At 45.6% G+C, this 18854-nt stretch overlaps 1 protein-coding gene across 1 annotated transcript; it reads left to right on the top strand.

Moving 5' to 3' along the window:
* The first annotated feature begins 4604 nt into the window (after positions 1-4604).
* On the top strand, positions 4605-16549 carry POFUT4 (protein O-fucosyltransferase 4). The gene is made up of 3 exons (XM_014060251.2): positions 4605-5578; positions 13918-14543; positions 15836-16549. The coding sequence occupies exons 1-3, from the start codon at positions 4853-4855 to the stop codon at positions 15981-15983; spliced, it is 1500 nt and encodes a 499-aa protein (XP_013915726.2). The 5' UTR covers positions 4605-4852; the 3' UTR covers positions 15984-16549.
* The last annotated feature ends 2305 nt before the right edge of the window (positions 16550-18854 follow it).

The raw sequence follows: 18854 nt of genomic DNA on the forward strand, positions 1-18854 counted from the left end.
TGGTTCATCACGTCCACCGCTTCATTGAGTTGGCACGGGGCGGACAGATACAGTTGCGTATCATCCGCATATTGGTGGTATTTTATCCCGTGCCTCCGAATGATCTCGCCCAGCGGTTTCATGTATATGTTAAATAGTAGGGGGGATAAGACCGAACCCTGCGGCACCCCACATGTTAGGGGCCTCAGGGACGATCTCTGCCCCCCGACCAACACCGACTGCGACCTGTCCGAGAGGTTAGGAGCTTTTAAAGCTTTGGCTGTTATTGGCAAAGGGCCTACTGAGTGATAACATCCTGAACAGTAGTTCCCAATGTTGTGAGAATGCCCGAGTGACACACACCCCCTTGCCTTTGAGGGAGAATCCGGGGATGTTGAGAACCCCAAAGAACAGGGCAGGATCAGGTCACAGGGTGTGGACGCTTTGGGAAGGCCCGCTCCCGTCAAAGGTGCATCGTCTATGCATGGGAAAGGTACCCTGAACCTAAGCCAATCCCAAGTCCTAAAGACAAGCGCCTGACAATTCCATTAAAATGTGGGGTAGAACAAAAGAAGAATGGGCCCCTGCAACAATTGTGAAAAGGAAACTATATGTTAAAAACTGGAATTGGGTCAAAAGCCATATTAATCAGTCAGACCCTGACCCAGGCCAGAAATGCTGGCTGCGCTTATCTGCTGCCCTTCATCCTACAATGCTGTTCCAGTAGAGCCAGACCTTTGGGTAAAGACCAGGGCCACAGTGATCCTTGAGAAGGGTGGTAGATGGAGAACCAAAACGGCAGAAGCCAAGTTACAAGGTGATTTTTACAATACATTAAAAAGGCTGGAGATGAGCTGACTTCCCATTGCTGGTCCTATAGCCATTGGTGTGGACGTCCTAGGGTCGTCCTCCTTATGTGTCAAACGATATCAGGAACCTGGCATTCCTGTGGAGTCACTTGGCAGAAGAGCAATGTCCATCAGAAGTATACCCTAGCCCTAGAGAGACACTTATGGACATAAAACTAACCTGCAGTATTTCTCCTTCTGCCCACAACCTCTTCCAACAGAAAGTCACCTTCTCACCTCTGCCCCCTCTAAGAACTACCCGTTTGGGGGGGGGGGGGGATTTGACATATGAAAAGTGCCCACGGCCATTTCAGCCACCCTGATTCCCAATTTGGCCCTCAATTCGATCCTCAACAGGATTATGTGATCTATTTCCCCCTGGAAATACCAGTTCCCATTCTGCCCGCCTCCGCCTTGTTCCCATACTGGAACAAGTTACGCAAGATATTTAGTAACAGGAACATGTTATATTCTGGTGTTCTGCTGCTTTTGAAAGATATATAAGAACTCTTTTCTGTAAGTTGTTGTTCAGATGTTCAAACGGCTGTCTTGCCTTAATTTGCTCTGAACCTGGTATTAATAAATACAGAGCCAAGGTGGCGCAGTGGTTAAATGCAGCACTGCAGGCTACTGCTAGATCAGCAGGTCAGCGGTTCAAATCTCACCGGCTCAGGGTTGACTCAGCCTTCCATCCTTCCGAGGTGGGTAAAATGAGGACCCAGATTGTTGGGGGCAATATGCTGACTCTCTGTAAACCGCTTAGAGAGGCCTGAAAGGCCTATGAAGCGGTATATAAGTCTACTGCTATTGCTATTGCTATTGCTATTAATAAAGCCACTTCTTTTGATTCCGATATCTGAGTCCCTTAATTTCATGCAACACAAGTAAAAGGCAAATACTTCTTAACCAAATTGTAAAACTTTAAAAATTATAACAAAAGGATTTTTCTTTTTGTTTCTTTGAATCATTGTTGATTTCTGACAACTGCCTGGACGAGTCATTAATTTCCTTGGCAAGATTTTGCCATTTGCCTGCTTCCCAGGGCTAAGAGTGAATGACTGGTCAAAGGTAACCTATCTTGCTTAATTCCTTAATAAACTAAGAACTCAATGTCCACATTTCTAGCCTGGTGCCTTAGCCAATATCCCAAACTAGCTCTCAAAAAAGGAAATAGAAGTTGTATGAGAAGATGCTAATGCAGCTAGAGCAGTGGTTCTCAACCTGTGGGTTGGGACCCCTTTGGGGATCGAACGGCCCTTTCACAGGGGTCGCCTAAGCCCATCGGAAAACACATATTTTCGATGGTCTAAGGCAGTGTTTTTCAACCACTGTGCCGTGGCACACTAGTGTGCCGTGACATAGTGTAAGGTGTGCCGTGGGAGAATTACTTTATATATAGTCAATATAGGCACAGAGTTAAATTTTTTAAACATTTTCTAATGGTGGTGTGCCTCGTGATTTTTTTCATGAAAAAAGTGTGCCTTTGCACAAAAAAGGTTGAAAAACACTGGTCTAAGGAACCGAGACACCAATTTTATGGTTGAGGGTCATCACCACATGAGGAACTGTATTAAAGGGTCACGGCGTTGGGAAAGTTGAGAACCACTGAGCTAGAGAATTCAGTGTTCCCCAATATAGTAAATGGAAACTCTGAAGAACAGATGTAGTGTAGAAAATTTACATCTCTGCCTACCCTTCACCTCTAAATGAAATTTGATAGTTTAACAATTTCAGCTTTGTGAAATTTCACATTTCATCTTTCACAGGAATTATTTTACCATTTGCTAGGTGCCTGATTTGCCCCACAGGGATAATACATTCAAGTTTTCTTGGATTCCATTTTTAAACAATTCTGCCAAAATTTCTAGAGGCATTTTGCTTTAATTACTGGCTGGAACAGCCATGCCTTTTTAATTCAGTTAAGATTTTTCCTCACAATGTTGGATGTATTTCTTCACTTTTCCCCATCTTTTCTACTCTCTTTTCCAACTTCTACCAGATTGAGTTTTGTTTACAAAATTGCAAACCCTATAGAAGACAAATGATTTACCATAATTTTCATGTATTTGTTTTATTTAGCAAGTTTATGTGGCCACATATCATATACGTAACATTAAAAACAAATGCAGGATAAAACAACTTTTTTTTTAAAAAAAGCAGTAACATACAATACAATACAATAGCAGAGTTGGAAGGGACCTTGGAGGTCTTCTAGTCCAACCCCCTGCCTAGGCAGGAAACCCTATAGAGTTCCAGGCAAATGGCTATCCAACATCTTAAAGACTTCCAGCATTCACAACTTCTGGAGGCAAGCTGTTCCACTGATTAATTGTTCTGTCAGGAAATGTCTCCTCATCTCCTTGATTAGTTTACACCCATTGTTTCTTGTTGTACCCTCAGGTGCTTTGGAGAATAGTTTGACTTCCTCTTCTTTGTGGCAACCCCTGAGATATTGGAACACTGCTATCATGTCTGCCCTAGTCCTTCTTTTCATTAAACTAGACCTATCCAGTTCCTGCAACCGTTCTTCATATTTTAGTCTCCAGTCCCCTAATCATCTTTGTTGCTTTTCTCTGCACTCTTTCTAGAGTCTACATAAATAACTACCTATTCATGACAACACACATTCAGATCAGTCACAAAATAGGCTCACCCATACTGCCAGTGCTCCCAGTTAGATGGCAAAGCCAGGTTTCCAAAAAGCCAATAGGATTGGGGCAAACCTAATATCAGGAAAAAGGCTCTTCCTAGGTGCTTCCATGGAATTTTCTAGTAGATGGGATCTGGAACATGCCTCTCCCATCAGATCAAACAGAACATTACTTCACGACTGATACATATAGAGATTTTCCTGTGTTAATATGTATGTTAAGCAGACTGATAAATAATTAAAGATATTCTGGGAAAAACAATCCTGGAGATTTTATTTAAACAATGATTTATTGTCATTTATTCTAAATTGGTCTACATAATTTAATCAAATAGATAAAAATAAAAAGCCGTTATAAACAATTAGAAATTACAATTCTTTTTAATATCATGGCAGAAGCATGGCTCTTTCTTTTAGTCAAAACTCAGCTGTGGTTACACAATTATGATTGCAAGGTATAGCTGGCAAACTCTAGAACAAAACTTTCATTTTGATAAACTTACATTTTGGGATAATACCATCTAGAAACTTTTGTTTTTTCTATTTAATTTCTGCCTGGCACAATTGCAAGACTTCTTGAGAATTACAGTAACAAAGACAAAAAAACCAGTATAATTAAAAACATCCTAAAATCATATTTCTGATCATGACCTAGGCATTACTGACCACACTGTAAATCTTTTTAAAGTTCATGGACTAAGACAGATATTGCATTTTGGATCAGTTTACTCCCAATCAAGTTTTGTGGTCCCATTAAAATACCTTTTGACATCATTTGGATGCTTTGGCGTGTGTTGAAGGATTCCAAATTGCATTATTTTTCTACAGAGTGGATATCGTTTGAGTAGAGTTGTAATACCCCATAGAACAAAACAATGGTTTTGTTGTTCTTAAATCTTTAATATTTCTTAATTCTTAAATCTTCTCATGTCTTAATAGCAAATAACCTTTTTCTGAAAAGGTGCTTTTTTTTTCAAGAGGCAACTGCACTTTCTGGTTTTTCTTTGAAGACGTTTTGCTTCTCATCCACACCGCCCCCCCCCCCCAAAAAAACCGAGCGATTTTCTGTCTCTCTCGGAATGGTCTTGCCTTCTCCCTTAATATTTGGGCCGGCCGGGCCAAGGCGACCCAGGGCAGCGGGACAATGGGGTTCCTGGTATCCTTCTTGGGCCCGGCCCAGAGCCGCTGGCTCCCTTGGCCGTATTTGAGGGGAGAACATCAGACGGAGGAGCCTCCTCAGCGCCAAGAAAGAAGTGGGCGCGGAAGCCCCCAGCCCCCTTCTCTCCACGCTGGGGCGGAGCGGGGAAATGTCCCCCCGCCAGCGACCCGCCCCGGAGACGACGGCCGCCCCGGGGCGCGCTGAGGCGAAGCGGCCATGGCTTTCCTCCGGCTGGCCCAGCTCGCCGCTTGGTGTTGCTGCTTGGCCCCACCGCACGCGGGAAGCGGCGCCACGGGAGTCCCCCCGGGGCCCGGGGAGGCCTCGGAGGAGTTGGGAGACGCCGCTAACGCGGCCCGTTTCTTTCAGCCGGCGCAGCTGCATGCCGGACTGAGGGTGGCTGCCGCGCCGTCCTTCCGCGGGCCCGGGAACGGCGATCGGCGCGCCAACCGGGAGCTGCCCATCCTGTTATGGTGGAGCGGCGGCCTCTTCCCGCACTTCCCTGGCGAGACGGCGCGCATCGACTGCCCGCGGGGCTCCTGCCTGGCCACCAAGCAGCGCCGCGTGCGAGCCCACCGGCGGACGCGGTCGCTGCTCTTCTATGGCACGGATTTCCGGGCCTACGAGGCCCCACTACCGCGGCTGCCGCATCAGACCTGGGCCCTCTTCCACGAGGAGTCGCCCATGAACAACTACTTGCTCTCGCACGGCGCCGGCATCCGCCTCTTCAACCACACCGCCACCTTCCGCCGCCAATCCGACTTCCCGCTCAGCCTCCAGTGGCTGCCCGACCTGACTTACCTGCGCCACCCGCCGCTGCGCGGCCTGCCCGAGAAAGACCGCCTGCGCAGGGACGGGCTGGCCCCGCTGCTCTACCTGCAATCTCACTGCGACGTCCCCGCCGACCGCGACCGGTACGTGCGGGAGCTCATGAAGTACATCCAGGTAAGCGGGCTCCGGTCTTGGCGGGGCGGCGCTGGGCTCGGACAGGCCTCGGGACACTTGGGGAAGGGGAAGCGGGAGAGCTGGAGAGCCGGCGCTGAAATAGCGCAAAGGGGGCGATGGTGGGGAAGAGGGTTGGTGGGTCGATTCACAAGAGACGAAAGCGAGCCAGGCGCGGAGCCGCCGGATTTTGCATCGGGAGTTGTTATTTTGATGCCGGGGCCACCATTGCCCCTAATGAGAAGCTGCGCTCAAGGCGGGATTCGCACGCATCCTAGTGAACACGTGGTTCAAGGTCTTCCATATAACGGTTTGTCGTTGAATATCAAAGCTAGAACAAACTTATTTTATTTATTAGATTCACACCAATCTTTCCTTCGTTATACCTATTTCTTCTCGCAAGATCACCGTGAGAAGAGCGAAGTCTTCAAGGAATTGGAAGTTGGCTCTCCTTCCCGGAACTGGGCTGGAAGTCCCTAGTGCAGCACTTCAGCCACTGCTTTTTAAATGCCTTTTGCTAAATAACTTGCTTAGGTTTTTTCCCTGACATTAAAAAACAGATTTACTCTAAATAGAGGAGGTGTTTTTCTTTACCAGACTAGTCGCTTATAATTACTAGAGTTTGATATCGGTGACTGGTGTCTACATTAAGGTGACCAGATTTTCAGATTGGTAAAGAGGGACACCATTGACCGGGGGGGGGGGGGGGGGGGGGGGGGGGGCGCCTTGATTAAAAATTTTATGACCCCAGGACACTGAAACCATCATAAATACGAATCTGTTGCCAAACATCAAAATTTTGATCACGTAACCATGAGGATGCTGCAACGGTCGCTAAGTGTGAAAATGGTCGCTAAGTGTGAAAATGGTGATCAGACACTTTTTTCAATGCCATTGTAACTTTGGTCACTAAATGAACTGTTTGAGACTTGCATTATAATGCCTTATGCCAGCTTACATTTTCAAGAGAGAGAAGCTAAACTCCTTGTTAGAATTGAAATAGAAATGAATAGAGTAGAGTAAAATAGAATAGAATAGTTTATTAGCCAAGTGTGATTGGAAACACAAGGAATTTGTCTTTGGTGAATATGCTCTCAGTGTACATAAAGAAAAATAAAATAGTAAGATAGTGGGATCCTTGCTGCACCAAGCCTTCACTAATCCTCTCTCTTTCATCAAAAACAGTAAAAATCACTCATGCTTTTTTATTTCTATTTATTATTTTGCTATGGCCACATATGAATATATATGCACATTCCAAACAGATTTTCTTACTAAACAGCCACCATTCTCATCCATAGGCCACTAAATGCCTCACCAACCTTTTCTGTATTCTTTCATTTCCTTCCATCCATTTTATTTATTTAACACAGAGTAGATTAGGCTGTCAGCCTTAGTCATTCTTCTAACATGACAACAATTCTTACCAACAAGGACGGTATTGGCACATTTTAGCTAATGCAACCTAAACATAACCAAAGCCTATTTCATTTCAAATATGCTAACTTTATTCTATGCCTTCCCACGCATTACATGGCTTGAACGTTCGCGGATCGCCACCAAATTGCACAGGTGGTTGTTCTACCAGATGGACATCCTTACTTTTTCTCGAAAACGGGAGAGAGGCTGCCTTTCCTAGTCTAGTCCCGTAACAACAACCCTACGAGGTAGGCTGGGTTAAAAAAAAAGCGAGTGTCGGGGAATTCTGCGACTGCATCACCTCTTCACTGCTCTCACTTCCCAGGGAGCTCCCTTTCCTCTCACCGAGCAGCCCGTTCTCGGAACAAAACGGAGAGGCTCAGAGGTGGATACACCTGGCAGTCGGTGGGGACGGTGCTGAGAGGGGCGTGTGCTGAGAAAGGGAGCTTGCACGGTCCGCCTCTGAGCCTCTCCGCGCAGTCACCCCCTTCCCCGTCACGCCCCCCACCCCAAAAACAAACCACCAGCGCTCCTCCCGCTCCCCCACTCCCCAGGCCTGCAGCGCCATTTCTTCCCGTTCGGCTCTGAGCCACCGTCACAGACCTCTTTTGGCTCTGCTCTAGGCACCGGCCGCCGCGCCGCCGTCCTCCCCTCCATCATTCCCCCTCCTCCCAGAGCACCACCGGAAACATGCCAACCTCAATACGGATGCAAAGGCGTCACATCGCCGCTACCCATGTTCACGAGGCGCCGGGCAGTGCAGGGCGCAGAGGAAGCCAGCAGACAGACGGGAGACTTGGGGAGGGGGGAAGGAAGAGATCCCGTCCAGGGTAAAAAGAGGGAAAAGCGGAGAGCCTACCCTGGACGGGATCTCTTCCTCCCTCTCCTCCCCGGTCTCCCGTCTGTCTGCTGGATTCCTCTGCGCCCTGCGATGCCCGTCTGGGTTGGCTTCCTTGGACACTCAGCTGCCACCCCCACCCCCACCTTCCCTCCGACCAACTGTCAGTTTATTCTTCCTGCACGTGAAAGCGCTTTAGTCAGTGGAGTTTGTGCTGGGAGGAATCTCTCTTCTCCTCCCTGCACGGACCCCACGGTGCCTGCATCAGAGCTCAGGCGGGATTCAGGTGAAGGAAAGGACTTTTCTTTTGCCGGCATCAGAGCTCGGGCGAGCAAAAGCAAGTATTTTAATCAGTGGGCTATGCGCAGGAACAAATATATCCCCTCCTCCCTGCACGCATCCACTGAATAAAGTGCTTCCTCTGGCCCGCCTGATCTCTGCTGCGGGCGAAAGGGAGCTGGGAGGACAGGAGATTCCGCCCTGCACGTGAAAGCGCTTTAGTCAGTGGAGTTCGTGCTGGGAGGAATCTCTCTTTGTTGAGAAGGTGGTGGCCTTCCAGCTTCAACGGACCTTGGAGGAAGCTAGTTACCTTGACCCCTTCCAGTCTGGCTTCAGACCTGGTTACAGCACAGAAACCGCTTTGGTCGCATTGACCGATGATCTCTGGAGAGCCAGGGATGGAGGCCATGCGTCCATCCTGGTTCTCCTTGACCTCTCGGCGGCTTTCGATACCATCGACCATGGTATCCTTCTGTGACGACTGCGAGAGGTGGGAGTGGGAGGCACTGTTTTACGGTGGTTCTCCTCCTACCTCTCGGACAGGTCGCAGTCGGTGTTGGTGGGGGGGCAGAGATCGTCCCTGAGGCCCCTAACTTATGGGGTGCCGCAGGGCTCGGTCTTATCCCCCCTACTATTTAACTTATACATGAAACCGCTGGGCGAGATCATTCGGAGGCACGGGATAAAATACCATCAATACGCGGACGATACGCAGTTGTATCTGTCCGCCCCGTGCCAACTCAATGAAGCGGTGGACGTGATGAACCAGGGTCTTGAGGCCATTAAGAACTGGATGACAGCTAACAAACTGGTACTCAACCCGGACAAGACCGAGTGGCTGTTGTGTTTCCCTCCCAATAATTTGGCCAGTGTTCCATCGCTCAGGCTGGGGGGTAAAATTTTACACCCCTCAGATAGGGTTCGCAACTTGGGAGTCCTCCTGGACCCACAGCTGACTTTTGACCATCACTTGTCGGCCGTGACCAGGGGGGCATTTGCCCAGGTTCGCCTGGTACGCCAGTTGCGACCCTACCTGAACCGGGAGGCCCTCACAACAGTCACTCGAGCCCTTGTGATCTCTAGGCTGGAATACTGCAATGTGCTCTACATGGGGCTGCCCTTGAAGAGCATCCGGCGACTTCAGCTAGTCCAGAATGCGGCCGCGCGAGTGATAGTGGGCGCACCTCGGTTCGCCCACATAACACCTATCCTCCGCGAGCTGCGCTGGCTACCTGTTGATCTCCGGGTGCGCTTCAAGGTGCTACTTACCATCCATAAAGCCCTCCATGGTAGTGGATCTGAGTACTTGAGAGACCGCCTTCTGCCGATTACCTCCCTTCGCCCCATCAGATCGCACAGAGTGGGCCTCCTCCGAGTTCCATCCGCCAGTCAGTGCCGACTGGCGACTACGCGGAGGAGAGCCTTCTCAGTAGCAGCTCCGACCCTTTGGAACGATCTCCCCGTAGAGATTCGCACCCTCACCACCGTCCAGACCTTCCGCACAGCCCTTAAGATCTGGCTATCCCGGCAGGCCTGGGGATAAGATTTTTGTCCGCCCCACCCGAATGCTGAATGAATGTTGTGTTTTATCGTTTTATTTTTATTTACATATTATTTCATGTTTTGTCTTGCACTCCCTTCCCACGAATTGTAAGCCGCCCTGAGTCCCCTCAGGGAAAAGGGCGGCCTATAAATGACAATAAAATCCTAAATCCTAAATCCTCTTCTCCTCCCTGCACGGACCCCACGCACCCCAATTCCACTTATGGCCTCAGGTCTATTTACCCGTTAGAGGGTCTGGAATTGATCGTTGCCAGTTGGGGGGCGCAGAGGAACCCAGCAGACAGATGGGAGACCGGGGGAGGGGGGAAGGAAGAGATCCCATCCAGGGTAAAAAGAGGGAAAAGCGGAGAGTCTACCCTGGACGGGATCTCTTCCTCCCCCACCCCCCCGGTCTCCCGTCTGTCTGCTGAGTTCCTCTGTGCCCTGCGATGCCTGGCGCCTCGTGAACATGGGTGGTGGCGATGTGACGCCTTTGCAAGTGCCTCAGTTGCCCCTGATCGTGGGCGGATCTCAATTGATGAGGAACTCAATAATCCTGGCACATAAAGCTTTTTTCCCCCCTCGGAAACTGAAGCTCGTTTAAAGAAAAAGGGAAGGGCGGGCAGCTTCACGTGAGTGAGTAACTCCGGCAGTGGGAATCGGGAGGCTTCGGGTGGGCGGCGGCGCTTCCCTTGCAAATGGGGATCAGCGCACTCGCCGCCTCCCCCTCCCCCGGGAGGAGCTCTGCAGCGGGACAGACGAATGGAGGGGGAGATCACCCCTTCCTCCTCCGAGCCCCCAAAACCCCGTCTTCCCTGGCCTGCACCCCTGCGCCCAGGCTCCTTTGGGTTTGGGGCTAATCCGAATGGGTGGAGCGGGGGATCCCCGGGGCGGAGGCCTCCCGGTGCAACGGTCTTCCGCAGCTCCGGAGCTAACCTTCGCCTTCCCTGCCCAGGATTGCAAGGCTGGAGGCCTCGGCAGCAGCCACCCCCACCCCCAGCCGGCCAACCCTCGCCCGTACCATGAGTTTACCGGCCAGGTATCCATTGAGCTGGAGGGCAGGCACCGTGGCTTCCTTGCGGCTAGTCTCGCTGCTTTCCCCGGGCTCGGCTTCATTTCCTCCCCGCCCATTCTCGCTCCCCCGACTGAGGCCTTCGCCCTGCCCAAGCCTACTTGCCAGCGGACCCTTGCTACGAACCTCCCTTATCTACCGCAAGGAGAACCGATACACGTGGCCGCCTCTTTTCCCTTCCGCGGCCACTTCCAGCCTGCCTTCTCACATGCTGGTCAAGTGCTTCCCGCCCGTCCTTCGCTTTGGGGATCCTTCGCTTGCTCTCTTCGGCGCGCTTTGCATTTTAGCCCTCACTTCTCATCTCTGCCTCCCCGGCTCAGCTGCACCCTCGCTTCCCCCACCCACCAACGATCATCCCAGAGGCTGCAAGCAGAGACTGAAGGAAGACTGCATTTCAGTTAGCGCACCTCGGAGTCACCGATGCCGGCTTCCCCGCTGCGACTGGTGGGAACAGCAATGAAAGCTCGGGCTTCGCTCCTCCGTCTGGGACTGCGGCTAACAGGGACGGCCAAGCGCTTTCCTCAAAAACCCCGCCTTCCACACACACACGGCTTCCAAAATCCGGGGAGTTGCGGGGAGGGACGATCTTCTTCCCCTCTCTCAGGTTGCCCGGTTCCCCCCCCCCCAGTTCCTCTCATGAGTAGCTCGCAAGGGAAGGCCTTCCCTTCCCTTGCTAAAGGCTGCCGCCGCCCACCCGAAGCGGCGAAGCCTCCCGATTCCCCCCCGGCACCGGAGTTACTCACCAGGGCAGTGCAGCAAAAACAAACAGCGAAGGCGAAATGAAATGGAGACTCGTGAGAGTCACGACTCGCGCGGCGTGTTTAAGCAGACTCCAGCCAATCAGTGAGCTGGCTGGGATGGAAAATTTTAAGCACCCTCGTGCGTGCTTAAAGTTTTCCATCCCAGCCAGCTCACTGATTGGCTGGAGTCCAGGCCAATCAGTGAGCGGCAGGCTGGGCTGGCTTAGATATGAAAGTGTAGATAGAATAGATTGGGGAATGGAACGAGCGAGCTAGCGGCAGCTGATGATGGGCGGGGGAGCCAGCGAGCGCCGAAATAAAGGGTTTTTTTGAGAAGCGGGCAGGACGCGGGAAAAACGATGAAAAATCGTTCCTGTCCCGCCAAAAGCGGGACGTCTGGTCACCTTAGTCTACATAAATAGGTCCATGTGTCCAATTTACTAGGACTTCCTGGTGGTTTTATATTCAAATATTATTAAGTCCCGTAGATTGTTTAACCATACTACATTGCTTTCTCAGTTCTTTTGTTTTGGAACTCAGCATCTTATAACTGCTTATCCTTTTTTTAATCATTTATATTGTAAGTTATGTCTTACAATTTGCACGCAAGTCACAGTGGAACTGTGTGGTTCTGCATAGATTAGGAGGACATTCAATAAAGTTCACTGATATTTGATTGTGTGAAACCTGCTTCTTCCCTATGATCTGAGAATTACTTCATGTGAAAAGCATTGACCAGTAGTCCACATGCTGTATCTATAAGTATGGCACCAAGTTAGGAAGTCATCTCTTTTCCTCATCTTGAAAGCAAAATAGCTGAAGAATGAGAAGAGAAAATGAATGAATGTGGGGAGTGGTCTTGTGTATGTGTACACACACTGAGAGAGATGCCTAGTCCTATTTTGTCATGAAAGCCAGCTGGGTGACTTTGGGCATCCTTCTTTTTAAGCTCAATCGACCTCACAGGGTTGTTGAGGGGAAAATAGGGAGAAGGCATATTAAGTAAGTTTGCCACTTTAAGTTTTATTTTATTAAAATAATACAATTAGTCCTCAATTTACAACCATTTATTTAGTGAATGTTCAAAGTTACAGTGGCTCTAAAAAAATAATGTATGACCATTTTTCACACATACAACTGTTGCAGACCAAGGTCACATGATCAAAATTTAGGTGCTTGGCAACCGACATATATTTATGATAGTTGCACTGTCCTGGATTCATGTAATCACCATTTGTACCTTCCCAGTGAGCTTCCAACAAGAAAAGTCAGTGGGGAAGCCAGATTTGCTTAACGACTACATGATTCACTTAACATCTGCAGTGATTTGCTTAAGAATTGTGGCAAAAGGATTGTAAAATTGGGTAAAACAACTGCCTTGCTTAACAGAAATTTTGGGCTCAATTGTGGTTATAAGTTGAGAACTATCTGTAAAGTCAGGATATAAATAAAACAAAAAAAAGGAATGAGATAGATATTGATAGATGTTAGATAGACAGTCAGAGACATATAGATAGGTAAGTCGGTCGCTCTTGATTCAGAGCTGACAAGTTGCTAAAAAAAGCTTGTTTGGGTTAAACTGATGGTCCTACCAATAGTTATGGCAAGCAGTTTACCACATTTTTTGATAAGTTCCTGTTTGTCATTATGTTTTGAACTTTGAGTGTCAAGTGTGAGAAGAAAAACTCCCGGGTTTGTTCTTCAGCTAGGATACACCACATACGCTGAGAAGAAATGGATTCAGAAGCCAGCTGCCAGAAAGCGGAATTCTTTTAATGTAAGAAGGCAAGAAGCAGACAAGACACAGCTCAAGCGTTCTGGCTTGCAAGCAGATTGGGGAGGCCATGCCTTCTTATACTTGATTTTCCTTTGAAGCTCCAACAGTTTGATGGGTTTTGATCTGTGTCTTTGGGTGAAGCCGTCTTCCTGCCATAATGGGTTAATCCTATCAGAGCAGGAAAAGGGGAGTTTTGGTTTTGCCTTGGTGATTTATTTTTAGCTTAGGTTTGAGTATTGGTTTTGCTTGGTGATTTATTTTTAGCTTAGGTTTGAGTATTTTCTAGGTCTGCCTTGTTATTTTTAGTAATAGCTTTTGGCAGTCTGCCCTGATGTGTAGTTATCTCCTGAGGGCTTCCCTCCTGGTTCTGCTGTTTTTATTGTCTGCACTGTTTCAGGGGTTCCTGGCACTGTCTTTTTGGGGTGCACTTCCCACACAAGTCTATGTTAGATAACTAGGAGAGAATTTATCTGAGGAAGTTATTAGTTTATCGAGATGTGATTTTTTCCCCCTCAGGTTATTGTCACATAATAGGTTAATGGCTGGGTATTAATGAAAAAAGACAAAGAATATTTAAAATTTTCTAGCTGCTGCTTCTATAGCAAAGATGCACTGGGGGAGGGAAGAAGAGAAGATGGGGGAAAATGTAACAAATTATTATCATCACTCTTCTAGGTAGACTCTTATGGTAGATGCCTGAACAACCAAAAACTTCCCAATATGAGATTGATGGACACTTCTACAGCCACTACAGAGGACTCTGAATTCATGAATTTTATTTCTAAATACAAATTTCACCTGGCTATGGAGAATGCCATATGTCCTGATTATATGACAGAGAAACTTTGGAGGCCAATGCATGTAGGGGCTATCCCTGTATATCGAGGTTCACCATCTGTACGAGACTGGATGCCTGCTGATCATTCCATTATTCTTATTGATGACTTTGGAAGCCCTAAAGAACTTGCAGAATATATTGATTATTTGGACAGGAACTCAGATGAATATTTGAAATATCTGAAGTACAAGAGTCCACATGGTATTACAAACCAGTTCTTGCTTGAGAACATGAGGAAGCGTGAATGGGGGGTAAATGACATGTCCCTACCTAATTATCTAAATGGATTTGAGTGCTTCGTCTGTGACCGAGAAAATGCAAGACTTAATGCAGAGAGAGAACACAAAAAAACTCATGGGAAATCACTAGCTCCAGAAGTTCATATCGCACAGAACACACACATGGGATGTCCTTCACCAGCACCTGGTTATGGCAATATTGAAGACATTCCTGATGGAGACAGGTAGTTGTATTTATTATTAAGGATATAAAGTTAATTCATTGTTGTGTTTAAATTTTATCTTTTGAGTTAACTAAACTATAGAATGCATTCTTACGTAGCTGTTTGCAAAATTGCACCATATAAGTGAAACTGGACTGGAAAGACATGATCCAATTATATTATTAAATACATTGTACTCTAGAGCCATTTTAGGACAACCTAGTATTACACTGAATGTCTAGATTTAAATTAAATTTTAAATACAATTATGTAGTTAATATTCTCACTATAAAAATAAGCTTAAAGGAATGGGTAATTCTGATCATTCTCTCAATGCAGACATCACATAGGATTGCAGAATATGTAAACTATAGAATGCCAACTTTTCAACCAATCCCAGTGTTTGTGCTTTTAATAGAAGAATATGAAGAGTTAACGTGCTACAACATTTGTCTCTCACACAGCAGCCTCCACTAATTAAAACAAGAGTTCTCAAGATACATATTGTTTCATGACCACCTGAAACAATAACATGCATCTGTGTTACACCCAACCCTTGAATAAAAATAATAATTTCACTGGGGTATTAGGGAAGAAAATATATACTACTTTTAATAATTACATTTAAGCTATATGTCAAAGAAAACAAAACTTACAGTATTATAATATGAAACTGATGATAAGCAAAAAGCTCTAATAAAATTTAAAACTGCAAATTTAATGGAAGGAACAATTTCATTTACTTTTGCATAATTACTGAAAGAGGGATTTTCATTTTGAAAGCAGCTTAACTCATCAATAAAGTCAGGAAAGCTAAGAGGAAGAGGTTTTCTTGTCTTAAATCTGCTTCTCCTAAAATGTTGCAGTTTGTAGAACATAGGCAGGTGATTAGATGCATAATACAATAAGGCAACATAACCATAAATATGTAGGATGAAACAATTGCTATTACAATTATGTTTAGTCTTACTGATTTTTACTGTATGCAAAAATAGTTTGAGATCATAACTGTAATAGCTTATTCATCATCACTTCTACATCACCTGATCCAGATACATATATTAAAGTTGTTTCCAGATTTTTCTTTCAACAAGGCTATTAATTTCTGTAGAAAATATGTGGTTTAACTTTAGAAATAAATATTTCATGAAGTTCCAGATTAATACCAAAATGTTGGCCAATATCTAGGCAAGTGAGTAACAGCCTACTTTGTTTTTATCTTCCCATTTAGTTGCAAAATCATGCTTTATTTTGACCATATGATCTATTATCTGACAAAAAAAATTAAAGAATATTTTTCTTCTATGTTTCAGCTGGAAAGAAATGTGGCTTCAAGATTACTGGCAGAGTCTTGATCAAGGGGAAGCTCTCACAGCTATGATTCATCAGAATGAAACTCATCAAGGGAAGTTTTGGGATTATATGCATAAAATCTTCTTGAAAAGAACTCAGCATAACTAACCAATTAGGATTCTTTCATGTTATATGAACAATGGGCAGAATATGTACTCTTACCAACTTGCCTTACATGACAACTGAATGTGTTAATCAGGCAGATACCAGATATACCATCCAGGAATAAGACAATAACATTTCTGCTGATTTTAATTAGAATTAAATCAAATCAATTGTTTTTATAAAATATTTTTATTACTTGATACTACTGCAATTCATTAAATATACTTTTTAATTATGTAAATAAAAGTCCTTTGTATATACTGAGAATTGAAAATGCAACGGTGTACTAATGTTAATGTGCTGTTCTGGGACCATGGAGAATTAGGATCAAGTCATCCCTTAATGGTGGAAATTCGTTTCCTGACTGAATCAGCCCAGTCTCTCAGCCCAGCCTACCTCACAGGACTGCTGTTGTGGGGATAAATATGAAGGCAGATCCCATGTAAAGCTGCCTTGGGCGCCAGGAAGTGGGGTGGAATACAAATCAAACAAATCTTTAATTAACTACTTTTCAGAGCCTAATTACTTAAGATTAGAGATAAATTCAAATTTTCTGCCTCCAAATTATTCAAGGGAATGTATGTGGATAAACTGGGGGCTCTGAGAGAAACCTTTTCCCTTTTAATTTGAAATGCTCTGAATGTAGTATTACAACCGTTCATGGGCTATTAGGTAACCAGCAGGCTTTGTGCATTTTTAAAGAGGTAAAAATTACATTGGGCTTATTTATTTAAAGGGCTTTAATAAGCGGAAAAGAGGGTTTAACAAAAGAAAAAAGAGTGGTAAAAAAAAGCCTAGAATGATTCAGAAATGGGCTGAAACAGTGAAGCTACTAGAATCTGCTATTGCTTTAATTCTGATACAGCTATATTTTTATTGATTTTAGCTCATAAAATCTGAACAGATGTTTTTAGGATGGCTCTATCTGCTAGAGGTGCCCCCACATGCAAGACGAGAGAAACAATTCCGACACTTGGCAACTGACTCATATTCAGTGGTGGGTTTCAAAAATTGTTCGAACCTACTCTGTGGGTGTGGCCTCCTTTGTGGGAGTGGCTTTCCGCCCATGTGACCGGATATGAAGATGCCGACGACACTTGTCAGAACCACCTTAAATTACCTCACACACAGCACTGGCATGCATAAGAATATGATGTAAACTTGTTTTTTAAAAGGCATCTTTGGTTTGCGTTAAAACAACTTCAACGCACGCAATGTTCTGATTGCACCACAAACGCAGTAGTCATTCTTACCTTTCACAGAGGCACTGAGTTTTATAAATATGAGAATGATAGTGTAAAATAATCATATCCAAGGACCAGTGGTGGGTTTCAAAAAATTTTGGAACCTCTTCTGTAGGTGTGGCCTGCTTTCCGGGTCCACTGGTGGAACCTCTTCTAACCGGTTCGGTAGATTTGATGAACCGGTTCTACCGAATAGGTGCGAACTGGTAGGAACCCACCTCTGCTCATATTTATGATGGTTACAGTCAGGGGTGGGTTCCAGCAGACTACTGCCGGTTCACTCAGGCACGCGCCGTGCGTGCACACATGCACAGTACAATTTAAATTGCTATGGACAGAAGCAAAAAACAAGATGGTGGCCCCTATGGCGCTGTCAAGAGAACCAGTTTGGGAGCCTGGCAGGCATGGGTCGCTGCCCAAGCTACTACTGGTTTGGCCAAACCGGGCCGAATCGGTAGGAACCCCTCCACTGGAAGCCAGATTCATTTAACAACCGTTTGCTAACTTAACATCTGCAGTGATCAGACAAGAGAGAGAAGAGCCCCCGATTCATTAATAGTCAAAGGAAGAAATTTAGGAAGAACCCACCCTAATTGTTCAGTTATAAATGGTGGCAGGAAGTTTGCAAAATTCTGCTAATACAGCTTCAAATAAGGTGGAATTAGCTCATCTAATCATGTTTCCTGTTTACATGGGATCGCTGAAAAAACATGGACTAAGGCGGAATTTCCTTAACATGAGTTATTAAATTGTGGGGAAGCCGGCCTCCTGAACTCATGAATACTTCATCACAGAAGTTTTCAAGAAAAGATTGGGCAGGCATTTGTTCAGGATGGTATGACGATTCCTGCTCTGGGTAGGGAACTGGACTAGAAGACCTCCAAGGTCCCTCTCAATCCTGATTCTATGTTTTAGTTTTGAGACTTAATTCACTGCACAAAAAAAAGTATAATCCAAAGACAGTGGGAAATCTGGAAGAATAACAAAGGTGATAGCTAGCTAGAAAAAAGGGAATTACCATAACTGTTTTATGTGCAAGGTGGAGTTTTGTGAGAATTGTTACTAATTTTTGCTAAGACTTGGTATATAATATCCAGAGCGTAACATTCACTGCCATTATTTATATAATTTAAATAATTAATTTAAACAAAAAGGTCAAAATGTCTGAATATTGTAATGTTCCAAAAACAATAAGAAATTCAACCACTTTGCTTTCAGATTAACATCTTACCAATGTGAGCATGAGGCACATTGCCTGACTCCCTCCTCCTCCTGTTTTTTCCCCACAGCGTGAATGGATACCTAGCCATATCTTTTTAATGTATAGGCTTATTTTTCCACGTGAAAAGCAATTATTTTAAGTATCCTTCACCTGTTAATAACTAAATCTAATAGAATTCAAGAAGAATTACAGAGGAAGACTTTCTGGTGCTGTTTAAAAAATATCATATATATCATAATTTATCAGACATAAAATGAATGCAGATGCTGAGCCAAGATGGTCCATACTGCTCATTAAACGCTTGAGACAGACGTTATGTCATACCTGGCACTGGGAGGCCTAAGGACATTACAGATATAGTACTGAACAGGAAAATAGTGACAGGACTGCAAATATTGTTTCAGGCTG

This window comes from Thamnophis sirtalis, unplaced genomic scaffold, assembly GCF_051295495.1.
Source record: "Thamnophis sirtalis isolate CommonGarterSnake01/CBP01778 unplaced genomic scaffold, rThaSir2_p1.2 scaffold_15, whole genome shotgun sequence".
NCBI lineage: Eukaryota > Metazoa > Chordata > Lepidosauria > Squamata > Natricidae > Thamnophis > Thamnophis sirtalis.